Source organism: Miscanthus floridulus, chromosome 6 (assembly GCF_019320115.1).
Source record: "Miscanthus floridulus cultivar M001 chromosome 6, ASM1932011v1, whole genome shotgun sequence".
Classification (NCBI taxonomy): domain Eukaryota; kingdom Viridiplantae; phylum Streptophyta; class Magnoliopsida; order Poales; family Poaceae; genus Miscanthus; species Miscanthus floridulus.
In genome coordinates this window covers 94554205-94575417 of record NC_089585.1, presented here as the reverse complement: position 1 = coordinate 94575417, position 21213 = coordinate 94554205, and the positions used below count along the sequence as shown (strand labels likewise).

Below are 21213 nucleotides of genomic sequence, written 5' to 3'. Positions count from 1 at the left end.
ATTACTCTAATTAATTAATAAATGAGCTTCCATGATTTTTCTAGACTGTATTATTTATCCATAAATTATGAAAATTGTTTTGCCACTTAGTTATCATGTGATAAGCCTTCATAAAAATTTTGAGCTTATTTGGAGAAAGTTGATTTATTTCATAATGTTGAATTAAATAATTAATTCATAAAAGCAAATAGTAAACCTTAATGATTTAGGTTTTTGTTTGAATTTTGGATTGAGTGATGACCTTGGGTCATTAGTATAAGATGATCCTTGGTACCTTAAGTAAGTGTTTGGGTTATGAGAAATGTTTAGTAGTTGTGGATTTGCAACTGTACCGCAAAGGAAAGTTGTATTCGAATTATTAATTTTTGCATCCATCATCAAGCATCATATTTCGTATCACACATCATAGTAAACATGGCATTGTTACTACGTATAGTGAACGAAAGCGAGAACGTGGTAGTGAATCAGGTTGAGGAGGAGGTTAATCCGTCTATTGAGGTCGGGTTTGATAATTGTGGAACGTCTTCGGAACCTGACTTTTCCGACAACCAAGGCAAGCCCCGGATGCATTTAAACCTACCTTGTATTTTACAAGTTTTTATCGCTTTTGCTTTTCAATACTGCATTAAGTGGTTAGGAGTTGAATGAAAACCTAATTGGTGCATTACCAACCTTATTTTTCAATATCAACCTTGATACCTGTTTCAATTCGAGAATACTTATTTATGCTTAGCCATGCTTAGAACGGTACAAGTCGGGTGATCACCGGTCACCTGCGAGATATAAATGGTTTCTTGGATATGACTGGTTATTTATATGATCATGAGATATGAGCATGTGGAGTAATAAATCTAGACCGGGCGGACTCGGTGTATGAGAGCCACGAGACATGGAGGTCTTGTGAGCGGGTTCTTTCCGCCTGTGTCGATTAAGACACGTCCGTTGTTGAATTGCATGAGGTGAGACTTTGTAGTACCGATCACATACCCCGGTAAGCCTTAACTTGGCTATTCTATTACGAGAATGGCTACTCGCGCACTGGGAGTGGAGAGATGACGAGAATAGCGTGTACCCATGTGGCCATGTGGCCATGGGCTGGAATGGTGGAGTACTGTATTCTCGGGTGGCGCGGACCCGTTCTTGTTTTAGAGGATCTGAGGGTAGGTTGGTATATGGAGGTCGGGGACCTGCATATGTCGTGTGGTTGGGAATCCCCAGCTGGGTTATAATCGGTTCGAATCGTCGTTGCTCCTCGGTTATGGAGACTCAACTCACTGTTCATCATCGTAGTTAATAAATGAAACTTGAGGAAGATTTGAGAAAGAGTTTTGATATGAAGTTCATGATCTCATTACGGATCATGGCAGATTCATATCTGGTCTGTATGAAGAATTAAATGTTGAATGAATCTTTTTAAAGAGCTTTTACGCAAAAGAACTTTGAGTCTTGCTTAAGCCCTACCTTGAATCCCTAAGCCTGCATTCTTAAGTATACTCCGTTTATATTTCGGTTAAGTCTTGTTGAGTACTTTTGTACTCAGGGTTCGTTAACCCTTGATGCAGGCGAGCCTCATGGGCAGGTCTGTCTTGGACCGTGCTGCATGACTGTTGTTCAGGTCGATGATGATAAGTAAATGTGTGACCCTTGGGCAGGGTATTTCCTTTGTGTGTTATATTATATGTTAATTATGCCACTCCACTACTATGGTTTGTAATAATAATCGTACTTAGTTTGTGAAACAACTGTTTTGTACATTAAGTTATTGTAAGACTTCCGCTATTTTACTCTGATGTAGATATTTGAATAAATGTTGTAATACTGCAATGACTCTGTAATGGGATCCTGCTCGGAAATCGTGGATGATTCGGGGTTCCCTGGGGACACCCGACAGTTTTCTTAAGTTACCGGGAACATATGCATAGTTGTCAGAGGTCATTGGACAGTGACAGGTGCATGTGGGCCCTATAATTTAGGAGGTTCTGCCACAGATGACTATGAAGAAGCTAGTCGGGTTGCTGCCACCTTCTATGGTGGATGGGATGAATAAATGATCCCCTTAGTTCGGTTATGTATGTCGGTGGCGATATGTCTTTGTTGCTCACCTAGTAATCTAGTTTGAACTTCTATATGTCAGGCTTGTAATAATGTACAAACACGTGACGTTTCTTTAAAGACTTAAGTGCGTAGGATGGTATTGTAATAATTATTGGTACCCTCTAGCTATTCTCTATTGCCAACTTTATTATGGTTTATTCTTCGACAAATTCTATATCCGTGGAGTAATAAATCATAGGCCGGGGTTATTATGTAAAGTGATAATGACCCGGGTCGTCACAGCTTCTCACACACTATTGGAGATAGCAGTTTTTAAGGCCCTGATTAGTTCCCAAAATTTTTTGCGCAGTACCCATCACATCGAATCTTGCGGCACATGCATGGAGTACTAAATGTAGACGAAAAAAAACTAATTGCATAGTTGGGTAAGAAATCGCGAGACGAAACTTTCAAACCTAATTAGTCCATAATTAAACAATAATTGCTAAATAAAAACGAAACTACTACAGTAGTCAAAACCCAAAAAAAATTTTTGACCTAAACACGCTCTAAATATCACAGCACACCGGTGTATATAGCATAGTAAAAAAAGAAAATAGAGATAGTACTATTATCCTTTTGCCTGCGTCCTGTTTGTCTTTACCACCCGTCCGCCTTTCATGAATTGACACAAGTGATCCTGACTCTTGAGTGTTAACTCTGCACTCTTCTACAAAACAAAACAAAAAGCGCATGGCGGCCGTGATATTTGTGACCCGGTGCCTTTACCGTGTGGCACATCAACACGAGCTCGTAGTCATGGTACAAGCTCACGTCGTTTTCTATGGAAATATCCACCGCAGCTCAGCCAGCGCGGTTAAGATATTATACAGTGCACATCATCGACACACCTGAAAGCTGTGGAATTCGGCTTGTGTTTTGCCCAGTTGATCACATCGACTGGTCACGCATATATGGGCGCATGGCCGCCTCTTGCTAGTGGGGACAAAAAAAAAAGAATCTTCCTAGACTGTCTTCGACAATCATTACTCAAAATATAAGACTTATTTTATGTTTGGGTAGCGCAACAAATAAAGAGTTTATTATTTTTTTTTGTCTTCTCCAACAACAAGATCCAAAAGAAAACCATTTCTACAAATGGACCTCCATGAAAGAGGATACTCAGATTTGAGTTATACCTCTCTCCTGACACCTAAAATGGATCTTCCATATAAATACTACGTAGAAGACTATAGATATTCTATTGAAGATCCATTTCAGATTTGAGTCTCCTAGCGGGTCTCTGGGAAAGCCTTGTCTGCAGTCACCTCCTTTCCGGTACCGTTAGCCCCGTAAAGATGGGGGAGGAGGCTAGAAGCCAGAAGGATAACAAGTGTACGATCGGCAGGGGGACATGGGGGCAGCTGGTCGATAGCGCTACTATGGTGGCCAAACGACCAGCAGTGGGTGTCAGCGAGAAGGTCAGCCGCCGGGCGGGGCGGGCACGCGGTGCCCGTCCATGTGCCCATCTCATCTTCCAGGGCAAAGGAGTCGCAGGCCGCACCCGCCCAGGAGGCTCCAACGAGTGGCGGACGGGCGGAGTCGGCGTCTTCCGGCCATACGCGACGCCCCAGCTGGTGTCTGCCACTGCTCGGATGGAATAGCACAGCAGAAAGTCAGAAACTACAGTGTGCACCATTGTAGGAGTGCATTGAAAATGGACAGTGAAATCTGGAATTCTGTGCATAGGGATACACTGTTTTCCTGCCGTGTCAAAAGCAGGCTTGCAGCTGCCAATGTTGCCAGCACAAAAATTCATCCGGGTTGCTGTACAAGCAGCCTCCAGCCGCTGATCAGGGGCTTGGAGACTACAGATTACTCACTCTACTCTTTTTATCTGTCGTTCACTCGTTCCCAGTTTCGGAGAAGTCAAACTTACTTAACTTTAATTAAATATATAAAAAATATTAATATTTATGATACATATTTAGTACTATCGTTGGTTGAATCTATTTTCATAATAAATTTACTGAAAATATAAATGTTACTAGTATTTTTTATAAACTTAATCAAAGTGAGAAAATTTAGACATGTTTCTCGCTAGGACAAATAATAATAAAGGACAGAGGGAGTAAGTAATTGAACTACGATTGTCGCACATAAAACCAGATAGTACATAGGAGTACACGTTCCAGACTCCAGAGAGTACAGAAGTACTATTTACACAGTTCCAGGGCATGCGTGGAGTATGTACGAAGAGGGATGACGTCAGTAGTCAGCGTCAGGTGTTACCTGCAGATAGAGAGAACCACAAGCTACGGGGACTCCTGTACACCATTGATCGATCCTGTGCTAGTAGTGCGCACGCAACACCTGCTACATCGTGGTCTACAACTGGTCTCTCCTGCCGGCTTCCAACGCATCCAGTTCATGGCTCGTGCGGGCTCCGGCGGTTTCCGTAGAGCGCTGCGTCTGCGTTCGGCTCTCCTCTTCCCGCTCCTGCTCGCTGACGAACCTCAAGTGCGCGTGCGGCCACAACCCTGCCATCACGCAGACAGTCAGGTCAGCGGACGCGTTTGGTTTTAGCCTGCAAGACAGACGATGGGACGTGCAAGTGCAACTAGAGAAGCACAGGCACTGGAGTGTTTGTGCTGCAACTCAGGCGGTTTGCGTTTTGACAGTCAGGTCAACTGCACTGGAGTCAGGTTTGCGTTTTGACAGACAGCCGGTTTGTGCTGCAACCTCAAGCACAGGCACTAGACAGACATGTCAACTGCACTGGAGTTTCAGAGTTCTGCGACTCAGGCGGTTCGCGTTTTGACTCATATATAGCGGTCGTTATGTTTTCAGAGTCTCATTCATTTCATCAGCCAATTTGTTCGTCTGCAGAGGTCTAGTATATCCTTGATACAGCGCTCAGCCAGGATATTGTGAAATGTGAAGGGACTGCATTGTATTCAGGCAAGGGAAATAAACGAGGTATACCTTTCTCATCTGACGGAGCTGGGAAGAACTGGAGGTAGCAGACTGAAGCAACCACCAATCCTAAATAAACGAACATGACAAAACTCGTCATCAGCGTCAAGGAGATAGCTAGCTAGTTTACGAGCAGTTAGCAAGGCTTGTCGTCTTGTCGAGGCCCCTAAACGCCATGCGCTCATTCAGTATTCACGAAGCCCTGCACCTACCGAGGACGCCGCCGGTGCAGACGTCTTGCCAGTGGTGCCAGTAGTCGTCCACCCGCGAGATGGCGATCAACGCCGCGACGAGCAGAGGCAGGAGGACCACGCAGAGCTTGGCGACGTGCCCCCTCCGATCGAACACCGTGATCTTCCCCGCCAGGTACCACGACAGGAAACCCAGCCCGGCAAATGACCCTGCCACACCCACGGAACAAACATGGAAAATGTTGGTTAGCCACACTGCACAGCATCACAAGGGACTAAGAATATAAGCCTTGGTTCACTGGACGCAAGGGTTTGCTCTCCAATTGTGAGTAAAATTTAGCGTTAGTGTGTTGTTGATGCGTAACGTGAATTGCTTGCTTTTCCCATTAACTTAGGCTTTGGGTCATTGGGTGCAACATGTATATTGGGCATGTAAGTACTTCCACATTCTGTGGTAACAAAGGCAACCACCTAGTACAGCTCACGAGTTTGAATTTTAGCTGGCTAATTTAGTAAAGGAATTGTTGCCTGCATATTTTTATGTCTGAGGTCTGATCGTTAGAAGTTAGAACAAGCTTAAAAGAGTGATGGGTCACTTTCTGAATATAACTGTTAGTGCATAGAACTCGATAGTTTGTACTTGTTTTTTTGCCTAATTGGACTTTTATCAGAGTGTGTCCGGCTATTGTAGACCTGCCATTAATCCCAGTCATTCCCACTGTATACCAAGGCTATCTTTCATCTACTCCCTCCATTTCAAATTATAAATCATTCGAACTTTTATAGATACATACTAAAAGCTGTGTATCTAGATATAATGTATATCTAAAAGCTATTGTATCTAGAAAAGTCAAAACGACTTCTAATCACAATCAGAATTTGTAGCTTCTCCTAGTATTTAACATTCACCATTTAGCATGAGCCTTTCTCTACCAAATGCCTCCTATGGAGAATTCTCATGTGCTTGGACTAGTGTAGTGTTCTTATTACTACTTAAAACACTAGGAGAACTCCACCATTTTGTTAGTGAATTTGAAATAGAGGAGTAAAATAGAATATAAACCTTGGTCAATTGCTACGCTAGTTTTTGAATGCACTTGCATAACTCTTGAGAGCATTATCTTGTCAAGGTGTACAATCGATGCCATTTCACTTCACTATGCTATTTGAAACTAGTCGGTGGGTTTTTAGTGCAAGTGTTCGCCAGTACTTGTTCATTAGTAATACGAAGATTAATGGGTTTTTTTATGAAGAAGAGTTAGTTAATGAATTGGTAATGATATGTCATCTATATCTATATAACTTATATACAGATTGGGCCAATAGCAATCATTGATTGCTATATAAAGCTGAATTCTCAGCGTGCCATGTCATCACAAAATAGTGCCCGTTAGATTAGCGATTGGTTTTTGAACTGACGCACACAGCTTCCTACAGTCACTATGGGTGTCTTTGGTTCCCTTCTTCGGTCCTAGCCTGGCTAGGAAATAAGCCCGGCTTGTCCAAGCAGGAACTCCTTGTTTGGTTGTTGTGTACTAGGTAAGCCTGGCTTGGTAGATTTTTGTTTTGTTGCCTGGCTTGGTACGGAGGACGCGGAAGAAGGGAGCACGGCGGTGCGGGGAGGACCGGCGGAGACAAGCGGAGGCGAGTAGAGGCGAGCGGAGGAGGTGACGGGAATGGGCATCGGGCTGGCCCGAGCCTGGCCCCCAGAAAACGATTTGCATTTCCATTCTTCTGGAGCGCTAACAGGCCCATTTGGCTTATGGGGGGCCTGGCTAGAGGGCATGTCCAGACAACCAAACATGTCTAACTTAGCCCCGTGGAGCCTGGCCAGAGTGAAGACAGGGAACCAGACAGGCCCTATATAACTTATCACAAAATAGTGCCACTATATAACTTAGACTCATCTGGCCGTCCATTATCCTCAACCAGTTATGCTTAGCTTCCTAGCTTTTGAACTGACGCACACATACAGCACACGTTAACTTCAGGCACCCTCCAAAGCCGGAACAGCCGCATATGCCTACATCCACTCCATATAGGCGTTGCCTGCTTTCCTTTGTCTGTAGCTTTGTCACCTCCCCAACCAGGGACGAAGCTAGGAAAAAATTTAGGAGCAGCTAAACAACGGCAATTAGTAAGAAAAGAGGTTCAGCAAATTTCAGCCCCTCCTACCTATACATCTACAGCTAAAATTTCAGACGGCGGCTCTACGGGGCTTCGCTTGCTTGCGAGCGGTAGGGGGGCTAGCCCCACCGCTGGCTCCGTGCCTGTCCCCAACAATGGTAGAATCAATGCCAAGGGTTGTCATTCAACGGTAGAATATCATGTTCTCTTCAGTCCTGGATGCATGCCTGGTTTGGTCGATGGCTCTACGGTCTACACAGGTCCAGTACTCCAGTTACAGCAGCATAAATGTCAAGAGCCGTGACAGTGCCTGGTCTCTGAACAATTTTGTGTCCAAGTTGATGTCGTTCCTCCTTTTAATCGGAGTTAATACGTAATTAATATAATCATGAATCAATAAGTAAAGCTCTGTTAGGTTGCCGATTCTTCATATGGAACCGCTACTTTATCTCTCGGACAGGATTGGAACTCCAACGTCACAACTCACAACCCTCCATAGACGACAAGAAGCCACCATGCCGAGCTATAGACTGCAAAGTCCCTCCAATGCAAGGCTTCAGCCATTGTTCTTCACCTTCAGCTACATTGTGTCTGATTCTCTCTCCCAATCTCAGATCTATCTAGCTTTGGACTAGCAAAGACTAACGTTTTTCTTTGGTTTTCACTCTACTTTTTTTTTAAGTGCAACTTGCATCGTTTATCAAACTTCATATTAAAAATGATCTCTAAATGATGATTCACAACTTGCAACGCGCGGGTTTTTTACATAGTTATTATGTGGTTGCGAGTTGCAATGATGACTCACATGAGGTGTGGCCGCTGGGGAAGCTCTTGTGGCCTTCCTTGATGACGCTAGGATCACCATGGCATATGACTCCCGTTGTAATGTTGTTGTACACCTAGTAGATGGGACACCAGGTGGAAGTACTCTCAGGTTGGGTGGAAAACAAGTCCATTTAGTAGGGTGAGTTCGAGAGCAATATAATCGAGTTGCGACTTGTTACCGCTTTTCCATCAGGGAAGCAACGCCAGAAGAAGTTGGGGCGCGGCCGGCCGACGGCGTCCTTGATAGCGTCGGTCAGGACGCTCGTTATCAGCACAGCGAATAGGATGCCTGCACTTTGCCGGAAGGTCACCATGTGTAATGTAATGTATCCCTGGCTAGAACACAGTTCACAATATGCCGGAAAAGACAATGGCAGCAGTGAAGTTACCTAGAATCGCATGGTGCAGATCGTACACGTTCCTCCTCCTGATGTAGATGATGACAAAGATGATCATGGGCCCAATGACAGCGACGATCTGAGACAGATTAAACAACAGCACGATTTATATATATATAGTATATATCCTTGACCCTGACAAAATTGGTGAGCGAGCGAGGGTCGGAGATAGAGAGGAGTATTGTTGGCCGCACGTACCGGCACGGCCCAGACGGGGACGGTGTTGCTTTTCATGGGGTATCTGAGGTCCGTCATCATGCCGGCGCCGACGAACCGGTGGAACGGCTCGATGACGTTGAGCAGCACGTCGACGGCGACCAGGAGGAGCAGCGCGACCCAGTCCCACGCGTGCGACCGCGCCACCTTGCGCATCGTCGGCAACGACGAGCACGCCGGGGCGGCTGCGGCGGCGGCGGCGCCATGGGAGGCCTGCATCTCCAGGGGGACGGCGGCAGCTGCAGCTGCAGGTTGATGATGATGATCTTCGCTCGGGACCTCGCGGTACGAATAATGCGCCGACCACGAGCCCCTGAAGGAGGCGAGATCGAGCAATGCCGGCGGCGCCGGTGTCGTTGGCTTGCTCTTCACCTTGCTGCTGGATCCTTTTATTGGGCTACGAATCATGATGTTGCTTTTATAGGACCCCAGATCTGTGTGCGTCGATCCAATGCTAGGCAATGACGGTGATAGTGCGGTGTTGCGGTTGCGCGCGGGCAATTATTTTGGTGGTTGATTTGGGGAATTGCTTGGGAGTTTCCTTCTGCAGTTACGCCCTGCCTATAGATAGTTTTTATTGACGTGAATCGAGACCGGCATGTGAGTTGGTTTCGGGCGAGAAATTAACTTTGGCGCGCGCGGGGCGCGTAGGACGGTAGGAGTACGTAGAAATGGTAGGTTGGTAACTGGGGCGGGCAGCGCGGCCTGTTACGCTAGTGGTATTACGCAAGTTGGGATCGAGGTGAGCTACTGGTGGCACCGCGTCCAGAGCGTGTCTGCACCGCGGCAGCCGGCAGGTTCGCTGTTCGCGCCCCCACACGTTCGATGGACGATGGGACTGCCACTGCATGGAATCAGCTCAGGTTTCTGCGCAATTGCATGAATCCAAAAGCGGAAGACCCATCGGAGCCATGCGAAGTCAATGTGAGCATTTTCTCTCTCTTTCGAATATGCATAAACTTTACACATCATTTTAATTAAGAATTAAAGGTAGAAGAGTTTGATCGCGAAGTCAATGTGAGCATTTTTTTTCTCTTTCGAATTACACATCATTTTAATTAAGAACTAAGGTAGCACGCGTGAACAGTATCGCGTGAACAGTACCAGACAGAATAGATTAGACTGCGGAGCCAGCCCATGGACCGCGCGATACCGCAGCATGTGTGAACAGTACCCGATTAGATTAGATTAGATTGATTTGGTTTGTCAGGAAAGAGATAAGTTAAATTGATTCGGTTAGAATATTTTCTTAGAGGTAAGTTGTCTCTATAAAAGGGATAATCATGTATCAGTTAGAGTCGAGCAAGAAGAAAGCCTAAGATAGTCCCCATGGAAAAGCAGCTATCTGAGGTCTCTCTGATCCATCTATCTATAGCCATTCCATATCACATAGGAAGGGCATACCTAGTGCTATGCTAAAAGCTTAACATATGACCACTTCCGTTTAGCCATTATTCAGATAAAACAGCCACTTAAGCGAGCATATGGCCGTTTAAACGGGATAAACAAATGATTAAATTAAAGCAATGTACCACCATGCAGAATTCAAAACGATGAATATAGAAGCTAAATGACCATTTAGACGTACAGTAGGCATACCATAGCAATGAGATGGGTGGCATTTTTGTTGTGTGGGTGGCCTTGTTGTGTGCTAGTTCCTCCATTTCAAATTATAATGTGTTTTGGCTTTTCTAGATTCATTGATTTTACTAACCCGTTCGCTGGTCTGAAACTGGCTGAAAACACTGTTCCGGCTGAATTGTTGTGAGAGAAAAACACTGTACCGACTAGAAAAAGAAGCCGAACAAGTCGAATATGGGGTAAACCGAATAGGGCCATATGTACCTAGACATAAGTGTACATTTTAGATGCATAACAAAACCTATGCATCTAGAAATATCAAAATGTCTTGTAATTTGAAATTGATGGAATACCTTTTGTTGTAAATATCTTAAATCTAAGGAGCAAACTCAATAGCATTGAGGTGTGCTGCATTTAATTGCCATAGGCCAATCATAACCGATTCTTTTTACTGGCAAATACTCAAAAGTTAGTTTCGACTGATTTGAGTTGTAGTTTCATGAATTTAGCAATCTAACCAAACGGTTCCATGAAGCGATTGACTCAACAAAGAAACGTTTAGCAATCTAACCAATACGGTTCCATGAAGCGACTAACTCAACAAAGAAACGTTAGAATCGTTTCTAATCTAGTGACATTTTTATCGTGTGCCACTTTTGTTGAGGTGGGTGAACATTTTTGGGTGCCCTACCGCCTACCCTAAAGGACCATGCTCCCAAAACAAATTTGTTTATGATTGCCTAATTAAACCATACAACAGAAAATATCCTTGTAACATTTTTTATTTAGGACTGTAGGGTTTTCCCACCTTCGAAAAGGAGGAACCCTTCCAGAAATTCTCAGTGGCCCGAGGGCCAAAGAGGGGGTTTGGAAATAGTTTTCAACCAGCAATTGACGCGCCTCGGTATAACCTCATAAGCTGCGTCATTGCCCCAAGCGCAAAGATGAGTTTCTTCTGATCCCTGACCCCTCTTCTTATGGACTAATCCCTCTCTCGCCGGTTCCTCGCCCGTCGGTGTGGTACAAAATCACACAAACCATCAGTCATCAACCACCCAACCATTATTTGGGCCGAGTGGAAGCCCAGTCAGCACTATGGTCTAGTGGGTCACACGTCCGGCCCACCAGAGGCGGAGAGCTCAGCGGCCAGGTCGTCTTCCCTTCCCATCCCTTCCCTTGCGCGTCTCCTCCCTCTCATCTGGCTGCCGCTCTCCACACTCTTGGAGTCCTGGTCCTGGGGCTCCAAACCTCGCGTAAACCCCAACTGCCACGCGCATAGCCGAAGTGGTTTGCCTTGCCGGATGAAGACGAGGTCGCAGACGGCGCCGAAGCCTCTCAAGACGGTGGCGATGGCTCCCAGACCGAGCAGCCCCAAGCGGAAGCCGAGGCCCAAGCCGGCGGGGAAGGGCGACCCCCGCGCACCCAAGAAGCCACCCACCGCCTTCTTCTACTTCATGTATGTTCTGTGTTGTCCCCTTCCCTGTTAATTTGCCTGCTACGGGTTTCGTGTCTGCTGGGTGTTACTGCTCTGAACTCGGCTAAGCGATTGATTGGTTAGGGGTTCCAGTATGCAGCTCTCACCTATCAGGAAATTCTAGTGTATGCTAGTGTTAGGTGCAAGGTTACTACTTGATATCTCTGATGTGCATCGGTCGCTAGTCGCTGGATGGGCTCACCATTGTAGCTCAGCTTGTGCAATCAGGCTTTTGCCAAGTCTTTTTTTTTTCTTTTAACAAATTGCCATTTCTTGCTTTTGATTTGGGAATTGGGATGCTGGGAGGTTAGGTTTCAAGGCATCCTTTGGTGAAACAATTTGAATTTTCCTCGTTCGTGGCCAGATTTGCCCGTATGTGCTACATTTCTAAGAGTCAAGTAGGTTTATGTTTTTTTGTGCACTGTGATTTTGTCTTTCAGTTTCATTTAGGATTGAGATTATCAGTTAATGTCATTGCTGAACTTTCCATATGACGCTGGTGTGAAGAACATTTGATTTACCAAAGTAATCAGCTTACTGTACTCAGTCCAGGTCGACTTTACATGGGTTTGTAAAAAACTCATATGTGTTGTTACTTATCGAATTCTTATTTAACATAACTGTTTTATGCTGCAACCATATCGACACACCATCATTGAACATATTGTTTGCTCCTTGAGGTTTCTCCCATATTTCTAGGTGTAACACGAATGCGAAAGCTCTTTCAGTTGTTTGCCTTTGTGTTATACACCAATCTATAATGAAACTCTATGTTGTGCTGAAGGGAGGATTTTCGGAAGATTTATAAGCAAGAAAAACCAAGTGTAAAATCAATGCAGGAAGTAAGTTTTCATTGCTTGAATGTTGGACCTTCAAATCTTTAGTCTTGTAGTAATACACCTTGCCCTGCAGATAGGGAAGGCATGCGGCGAAAAATGGAATACAATGGCATTTGAGGTCAGTATTTCCTCCTTGCAGCCTGATAGTTGTGTTTCGTTAGTTATTTACCACCTTATGCTGCGTGCTGATGTAAATTGCTTGATTCCATAGTGGTGATGTGAATTTGAGTACAGTGGACTTGATATGTAGTTTGGTTTTTGCATATACTTCTTTTTTTCCTGATCAACCATTTTATGGGAAACACAGTATATAGGGATCAGAAGGTCTTGGTATTATGCTTTATTTGGTTAATATCCAGTTCAAAGAACATGAGCGATTGCCACCTTTTTATTCTAATGGTGAAGAAGCGATTTCCCTTGGTGCCCACGGCCCATCTCTTATTTAAGTTCTTTCACGAGTTTATACTTTAGAGGGTTTGAAGGGACAGATTGGCATGGATGCGTTAACTATGAACTTTTCTGACCTACATAGTCAAAATGAAGTTTTTGAGTACTGTAGCTTTGGTTCATTTGGATTATTGTACATCATTCACGTTTGCTATTATTTTGTATTTTACAGCAAGTGTATAGTTGCTACTTACTGTCTCAGTATTTTAGCTCCCCACTTGTGAGCTGCTTTAGGGGTCTTTACTGATAGTTTGACCAGTTTGGTCAAAGCAGATCAACACTCATAATTAACTTGGTGTGTACGCTGTTTTGTTGGTACTGGGCAGCTAGATTGCTTAGCGTGTATGGTTGAATGGTTTCAGCCGTTTTGGAACAAACCGGGATGTTCACCCCTATTTTCTGTATAGTACATCTCACTCAACCTTGGTTTGGTGCCCACAGGCCATTCTAGCTACTCTTACCGTGCATGCTAGCAAATGACTGGAAAAACGAAAATAGTAGGATTTCTGCGAATATAAAGATAAACTATGGATTCTTTAAAATTACAAATACTGAGTGCTTCTGCCTTCTATATACAACAACAACAACAAAGCCTGTCAGTAATCATAGTTTTCACTTAATTCATATGGTTATGAAATTTGACTTCTAGAAAACAATAGTTTTCACTTAATTCATTTCACAGGAAAAGGTCAAGTATTATGATATAGCTACTGAGAAACGTGCAGAATTTGAGAAGGCGATGATTGAATATAACAAGAAAAAGGTGTATATTATACTTTCCCCCCTCTTGGATAGTCTCCCCAGCCCCTGTTTTCTTATGGGTGAAAGCATAATCCTCGTTCATATTCTCATGCAGGAAAGCGGAGAAATGTCTGAGGAATCAGATTACGACGAGCTGATTAGCTGAATATTTATGTGTTCCAAATTCCTGATGGTTCGCCGTAACTGGATGAATCAATCAACTGTATATTATGGAACTGTGATTTGTAATGGAATCTTTAGATACTACTAGTTGGAACCATCAGCTCATGCAGATATGTATCTTCTGTAGTTGAGGTTGACTGACGTATTTGGATGACACCGAGTCTTTTACCGGTGGTTCTCATCTGGACATAATTTGTGTTTCATGCTAACTGCTCGTTAAATTGCTTATTATGAAGTTGTATGTATGATTGTGTATAATAATGTCCTCCAAGGCAATAATTTATCACAGGTAAATCAAATGACATCTCTACTGTCAAATATACTACTTAGACTACCAGATATTGATACGAAGCACACTTATATCGAATTCATTTATCCAGAAATCTGAGCTGCTGTGTCGCTTGTGCTAAATTGGTATGGTGGGTTTGCATGGATCATTTAAATGAGTCAATGAACTGTTTCATCAACGACTCCGTGGCCCAATGGATAAGGCGCTGGTCTACGGAACCAGAGATTCTGGGTTCGATCCCCAGCGGAGTCGCTTATTTTTTTATTCAGATTTACCATTTCTTCTTTTTCGTTCAGTGTTCATCCTCCATTCGCAATCCCATTTTTTCTACTAATATACTTTGGTGTCATCCCCAGCGGAGTTGTTCAGTGTTCATCCTCCATTTACAATCCCATTTTTTCAATAGGTGAAAACCCTGTCTTGTTGTTGTTCTAGACCAACGACGATGGCACAAATGGTGTCAAACCCCTCCTTGGAGGCGTCGTTGAAGTTTTCAATTCATGTTATCGCAAAAGCCTCTCGGGGCTTATGCATCAGCTGGGTTGGTTTCGGGGCGAAAACCCTTCAAGCGTGGTGCTCTGATCGTCGATGGTGGCGTCTGTGGACGTCACTCTCCTTCTTGAAGGCATCGATACAAGCAGGCCTGCTTCCTTCCGCGCCCGCCGTACCCTGGTGCTCTCTTCGGTTGCTCTCCCACCCCATTGTGTTTTTGTCTGGCTACCCTGCTACCCTTGGCTTTTGCACCCACCACTTGCTAGCAGGTGCTCGCCGTCAATGGCTTGCTCTGTCGTCCTCTAGATCACTTGAGCGCTTTGCCTCATCATATACTGGGTTGCGGGGACCTTGATCTCCTTCTCTGGATCTCCTCGTTTTCCTTCTGACGATCCTCCCCCTTTGAGGCTTTCTTCCCTCAAATGGCGTTGGTGGGCGTCGGTTGGAACCCAGATGCGTTCATAGGCGATGCAACTCACGGCTGCCGCCTGTTGGCTCCGACTCAATGCCTTACAATGTTGTCTGTTGGATCCCACTCAATACCTTACAGCTGCATGTGGTTTTGAGTTCTTCAGAGTCTGTCATTGGTGGTGGCATATGTTAGAAAGTAGTGTTGCACTCGCTCCGGTTAGTAGGCTGAGCTAGTAGCTGAACCATGTTGTTCTAACTGTTGTAATCCTTCTCTCTCCCACTTGTCATGTACTCTGACCTGAAGGGTCACCCCTGTATTAGGTGCTCGACACCCTCCATTTTTGACTTTGCCGGTATCAGTGGAAAATTATTTAGGTGGGGATCCCCCCCCCCCTCTGTTGACGTCTTCAAAAAAATACTTTTATTCACCATTTCTTCTTTTAGTTCAATGTCGTTCATCCCGCATTCACAAACCCATTTTTTCTACTTTTATCACCATTTCTTCTTTTTGTTCAATGCTCATCCTCCATTCAAAATACTATTTTTTCTACTATATTTTGGCGTGATCCCCCGCGGAGTCTTTCAGTGTTCGTCTTCCATTTACAATCCCATCATTTCTACTTTTATCCACCATATCTTTTTTTCGTCCAATGTTCATCCTCCATTCACAATCCTTTTTTTTCTACTGTATTTTGGCATGATACCCAACGCAGTCGTTTTTTTATTCACCATTTCTTCTTTTCGTTCATGTTCATCCTCCATTTGCAATCCCATTTTATCTACTATATCTTGGCGTGTCTCCGTTCAATGTTCGTCCTCCATTTGAATTCCCTTCTACTACTATATTTTGGCTTGGCTCCGGTCAATGTTCATCCTCCATTTACATTCCCCAAAACATGAGGGCAGGCTTTACTTTACTTTCGTGCACCGTGCGCGCTTAGTCCAGTCTCAATGGAAGTTTCATTGTATTAAATAGGCTAACATGACATGTAATAGATGAGGAAATGATCGACGAAAGTTTCATGGAATGAAATGAGTTTCGTAGAGATAAAACCCATCTACATTGTTCCCAACAAATAGAATCTTATAAACTGAGATAGGAAACGTTTCACTAAAATTTGCCACAACCATTCATTGTGTTGTGTTTGAATCCGAAATTTTCACATCGACCTGGGATTTGGGAACGCTCATCATCCGTGTGCTCAGCGGAGCATCACGCACCAATGACCGATCCATCAACAGCATCACACATTCACACTAGCCGCAGTGGCGGCGTCGGCGTTGCTTTTTTATTTCTCAGCTGCTACACAACTACACAGGCACACAGCCTACAGGCTCACTTGCGGCGAGACCGGCTGCGCCTGCGCGGCATAGAGCGACCTGAGCTGGCGGTCGATGAATTTGCTGTGGTTGAGCGCCACCTGCAGCTCCACATCGTCGGCCCACCACTGCTGCAGCCCGTGCGCATCGAGGAACTTGGTCGGCCCCTTGGACACCGTCACCATCCTCGCCAGCCCCGGCTTGCCCATGCCACCGTCCCCTCCAGCAGCCTTACTGCTCCCGCTCCCTCCTCCTCCTCTCGCCGTCACGGTCGCCGTCCGGGCCGCCGCGTCGGTGTAGTAGCAGCAGATGTAGTCGTTGGTGTTGATGTACAGGTGCGGCAGCCACTTGGCCGTCCCCGCGCGTTCCAGCGTCACTTCCTTGGCCTCGCCGCTCGCGTCCGCCGCCGCGGCTGCTGAGCCCACGTAGGGCAGCCACGCGCGCACGCGGTCCCACATCTCGCCGGCCGTCTCCGCGAAGCCCCTGAGGCTGGTGGCCAGCGACACGGACGGCGGGTTGAACACGTGGCACTCCACGAACACGCCTTCCTTGGCCAGCGCCTTGCCCACCTGGAGCGCGAACCCGGCGCCCAGCGAGTGCCCGCCCACGCACACGCTCCCCGCGCCGTGCCTGCGCGCCGCGGACCGCAGCGCGGCCAGCGCGCCGGCGAACCGCACGGAGCCCTTGAGGCTGTCCCAGGCCAGGAACCGGAGGTCGTCCACGACGTCGCGCCGGAACGTGGCCCCACTCAGCAGCGTGCCGCGGAGCGCGACGACGGCGGCCGGCGCGCCGGCTGGGCGGAACGGCGCGTAGCCAGCTAGCAAGGCCCGGCGGTCCCATTCGAGCACGGCGCCGTAGATGGAGCCGTCGCGCTCGTCGATGAGTGTCTGGGAGAGCCTGTACATGAAGTGGCGCCACCACTGCGGCGCGAGGCCGGTGCGCTCGTCGCGCTTGTCCTGCCGGTCCAGCTCCAGCAGGTACACCCCCTGGATGAAGCACGCGATCACCATGCGCCGGTAGTTGGGATCCTTCCTGAGAAAACCCAAGGCAAAGAGTGACACGGAGCTTTTGTTGTGCGCTTCGCAGAAACGAAGGTGTGACCGTGAGAGCAACTGACCAGCTTGAACGGAAGAGATCCCACCAGCTGGGGGACGACAGGTGTCGCGGGCCGTACACATGGAACTCGAACGGATTCGGCGTCGCCGTGACCTCGCCGGCTTTCTGGCCTGGCAGTGCATTGGCCATTGTTTTCCGGTGAGGTCGCGGTCCGCGGTTTTTGCTTCTCGGCTTTAATAGCGAAGAGGAATAGTTTGGAGGCGGCATGACATGCAGTCCAGCAAGAATTGCTTTGAGCAAGTTGGAGAAGAATCACAGAAAGGGCGAATGTACTTTTTATCCAATCAAGGGAATACAGAACCTGCTTCTTCCTCCACTCGTCTGTGAGTTATTTTTCAACTTTCAGACGACTAGAACCAAGACAACTATGCGAGCCTACAACATCCGTCTAAAATGGAGACACCCTAAACACAATGGGAATATATCCTCTACAATAGCCAAACATATAATGGGAATAAAGCTGAAGAAATATGGATTGATGGTCTAGCGAATGTCTCGGAAAATCATGATGCAATTGCCTAGATTTGTGTACAACAATATTCTGCAACACCAACTGTACTTGCAAACGTTATTTCCTGAATTTGACTGTACTGGACCAAAAGAGACTTACAGTAACCGTTCCATGATTGCATGAAAACACAGACTATTACAGCTGCTAGACTGCTACTTGGGAAGAACATGCAAGCACATATACTAGCTAGCTGGGTAGGTCATCACTAGCTGAAGAGGCCTGTTTTTCGGCAATCAACTTCTCCAACCGTTTCTTCAGGTAAGCTTGCCTGAGTTTCTCTCTACGAGCAGCATCCTGTTCTTGTCGTCGAGATCTTACTGTTGAAGCCTTCTGCCTTGCCTCAGTTACTTCCTCATGAACTTCCCTGCAGCGTGAAAGTCAATCAAAAGGTCACCACACATCATTGTGACATTGTAGAAACTAATAAGTGGGCACATAATATTGCAAGAGAAATCAAGGTGTTGAAGTCGAGAAGTTCAATGGTATATTACAAAGAGAGAGGAAAAATGTGTTGAAATCAAGAGGTTCAGTGATATATTGATATCACTAGTGGCAATGAAGTTCACTGTTCAGTGATCTCACCGTGTCACAAATATTGTCTGAAACTGATATAAGGAAGTACCAAACAATAGATATGCATGTTTTTTTTGGCTTGAGATTTCAAACCAGGTATCTAATAAATCAATCTGAAGTGACTGAACAGAAAAGTTAGTATGCCAAGGGCACATAACTTAGATGGCCCTTAACCCAAGCAGTGAAACTATGCCAATCCCCAGCAGCTGCACCACAAGGACATGGATAGAGAGGGAGATATAAAGTCTACATATATTTCTTGATTAACCACAATCCCATCTTCATATGGATGGGGTGACTCGACTTTTAAGAAACCAATCCCTAAATCAAGGAACCAACTAAATCTAATCTTATCTTTAAATAACAAATTTAATCCTAAGAACACCATGAACAGTACCTCACGGCATGAAAAATGTGCTAGCCCTGGCATAGACTAGGGCTGCTCCCTATCATGCGCCCTAATGGGCTGCACATAACATACTAGTATACAATAACCCAACACCTAAAATCTCAATAGCTCATGATGAAAGCTCAATTCATATTCATCGTGCTGTCTGCCTATGCACTAAATGCTCAGGTGCTAGGAATATAGTACCATTTTTTATTTCATTCTTCACCTGTCCTAGAGAAAGCTAAATTACTTTGATTTCTACATCTATAAAATAATAAAGGGCAAAATAAAAGTGCTTCATGCAAAATAACTTGATAAGAGTGTCAGCGCAGACAGTGCCCATAGAAAACAGTACCTCACAAAGCGCTTGTGCTCATCTCTGTCGATTGTAGTACCTGCTCGGCCAAGGCCCAACGGTTTCGCATTAGGCATAGAATCTTCATGATCATTTACTGCCTCTGCATCATCAGTGGCTCTGTGGCTACTCTCTGGCATCTGAGGCTCATAGACACGATCGAAACTTTTTTGGAAGAAATCCACACAGTATTTCTCTTTGTCTTCTTCATCAGGCAGCTCACCTCTGGATAATTTTTCATACAACTCTGCTTTCTTTTCTAGAGCAGCATAGCTCACAGAACCGTCTTTCACGGCTTTAAGCTCCAGCTTATCCCTGTGCCCAAAGCGCAATGACAGAGGACACATTTAGTTCTGGTCAATACTCAAAACTCAACAGCATGAAAAAAGGACTTATGGTTGCGTGAGGCTGAAAACAGAAGACAGTTGCATTGAAACCATGGCAACTGGAAATGCTGTATAAAGAGTCAAAAAACAACACAACTCATGTGGAATGGAAATACTTAAACTGTGAAGTAACAGAAAATTGTGGCCAGGGTAGCAGTTAACTGAAGAGAACAACATCAGATTTCTTTTTCTATATATAAGAAAAGGTACTTCATGCTATCTCTTGTTAGTTTAAATTCTAAACTGCCAGAGAAAAACTGGACTGTGGTTTGGGATAAGCATTGACAACAGCTCCATTGTTTTCTTTTGAGTTGGTTGTTACTAAGAAAATGCTTAAAAGGTGTTCACTTCTCATTCAATAAACAATGTGAATCACATTCCCTGAAATCATCATGTTGCAGAGTGATCAGGGTTAATTAGTCCTCGACCATCCTATTGGAGTAGACAAGTTTACAAGGTAACATATAATACTGATATGAAGAAATACTTATTTTCTTAGTTTTGTACATAGGCTACATAAAAAATCTTTGGTAAGCAAAAACTGCGAAATGCAACCAACTATTGTTTTTGGCGGTTCGAAAGTCCTCACATCACAGATATAAATTAGGGATATGTTTTTATCGTGAAAGGAGCTATTTGTTCCCCATCTTTACCAAAGCTCTCATAATACCATCTAGTCTAGGGCATCGAATTCCTAAATCAAGGGCACGACACAGGTTAATCAATTCAACCCAAAACTACAATCAAATAGTCATGGTACATCTGCACCAACTGACTGCAAATCGATACAAAGAGCTAACGAAACATACTTGTGGGCCCGGGATTCAACGCCGGAGTTCTTGGCCCCGAGGGGGTCGGTGGGTGCGGAGCGTATCTTTGCGCGGCGGAACTCCCCACCAGAAGCAGCGGCCGCGACGGCGCCGGGGGCGGTGGGGTTCCGGGCCTCCTCCTGGGTGCGGTAGAGCTGGGCCTTGAGGTCGAGGATGGAGGCGGCGCCGACGCCCTCGATGGCCTTGTGCTTCTTCGGCATCACCGCCGACTCCGTCAGCCACCCCAGCGACTCCATCCGCCGCTCCCTCGAGCCTCCCTGCTGCTCCGTGGGCCGGGGCTGGGGCTGGGGCTGCGTCGCGCCCGAGGAGGACGGCGCGGTCGCTGCCGGCGACGACATCGCGGCGGTGCCGTGCCACAGGGGTGGGTTCGTCGGCCGGCAGGGGAGAGGAACGAACCAGGTCGGTATGGGCTGGGCTGGTAGCTTCCGACGTCCGAGAACGAGCGATTGACCAAATATTAGTTGGGCCGCACTTTTTTCGGTCGATTTTAGGCCCACGAGGCATCCA

The 21213-nt window shown here is 45.7% G+C and overlaps 4 protein-coding genes, 1 non-coding gene and 1 pseudogene across 5 annotated transcripts; 2 read left to right on the top strand and 4 right to left on the bottom strand.

The window, feature by feature from the left end:
• Nucleotides 1–4168: 4168 nt before the first annotated feature.
• LOC136456350 (lipid phosphate phosphatase 2-like) lies at nucleotides 4169–9464 on the bottom strand. Its single transcript, XM_066456179.1, has 7 exons — nucleotides 8750–9464; nucleotides 8543–8630; nucleotides 8333–8442; nucleotides 8134–8227; nucleotides 5223–5411; nucleotides 5020–5079; nucleotides 4169–4574 (listed from the first exon to the last, which is right to left on the bottom strand). Exons 1-7 carry the CDS (start codon nucleotides 9173–9175, stop codon nucleotides 4423–4425), a joined length of 1119 nt encoding a protein of 372 aa, XP_066312276.1. The 5' UTR covers nucleotides 9176–9464; the 3' UTR covers nucleotides 4169–4422.
• Nucleotides 9465–11145: 1681 nt separating this feature from the next.
• Nucleotides 11146–11294, bottom strand: LOC136462009 (U4 spliceosomal RNA; annotated as a pseudogene).
• Nucleotides 11295–11520: 226 nt separating this feature from the next.
• On the top strand, nucleotides 11521–14241 carry LOC136458678 (high mobility group B protein 14-like). The gene is made up of 5 exons (XM_066458607.1): nucleotides 11521–11804; nucleotides 12607–12664; nucleotides 12735–12779; nucleotides 13791–13871; nucleotides 13965–14241. The coding sequence occupies exons 1-5, from the start codon at nucleotides 11650–11652 to the stop codon at nucleotides 14013–14015; spliced, it is 390 nt and encodes a 129-aa protein (XP_066314704.1). The 5' UTR covers nucleotides 11521–11649; the 3' UTR covers nucleotides 14016–14241.
• A 259-nt stretch (nucleotides 14242–14500) lies between these two features.
• TRNAR-ACG (transfer RNA arginine (anticodon ACG)) lies at nucleotides 14501–14573 on the top strand. Its single transcript has one exon. It is a non-coding gene; the product is annotated as a tRNA-Arg (tRNA).
• A 1902-nt stretch (nucleotides 14574–16475) lies between these two features.
• Nucleotides 16476–18001, bottom strand: LOC136456345 (GDSL esterase/lipase At4g10955-like). Its single transcript, XM_066456176.1, has 2 exons — nucleotides 17662–18001; nucleotides 16476–17576 (listed from the first exon to the last, which is right to left on the bottom strand). The coding sequence occupies exons 1-2, from the start codon at nucleotides 17865–17867 to the stop codon at nucleotides 16553–16555; spliced, it is 1230 nt and encodes a 409-aa protein (XP_066312273.1). The 5' UTR covers nucleotides 17868–18001; the 3' UTR covers nucleotides 16476–16552.
• A 148-nt stretch (nucleotides 18002–18149) lies between these two features.
• Nucleotides 18150–21159, bottom strand: LOC136456347 (uncharacterized protein At4g18257-like). The gene is made up of 3 exons (XM_066456177.1): nucleotides 20686–21159; nucleotides 19491–19805; nucleotides 18150–18535 (listed from the first exon to the last, which is right to left on the bottom strand). Exons 1-3 carry the CDS (start codon nucleotides 21042–21044, stop codon nucleotides 18358–18360), a joined length of 852 nt encoding a protein of 283 aa, XP_066312274.1. The 5' UTR covers nucleotides 21045–21159; the 3' UTR covers nucleotides 18150–18357.
• Between the last annotated feature and the right edge of the window lie 54 nt (nucleotides 21160–21213).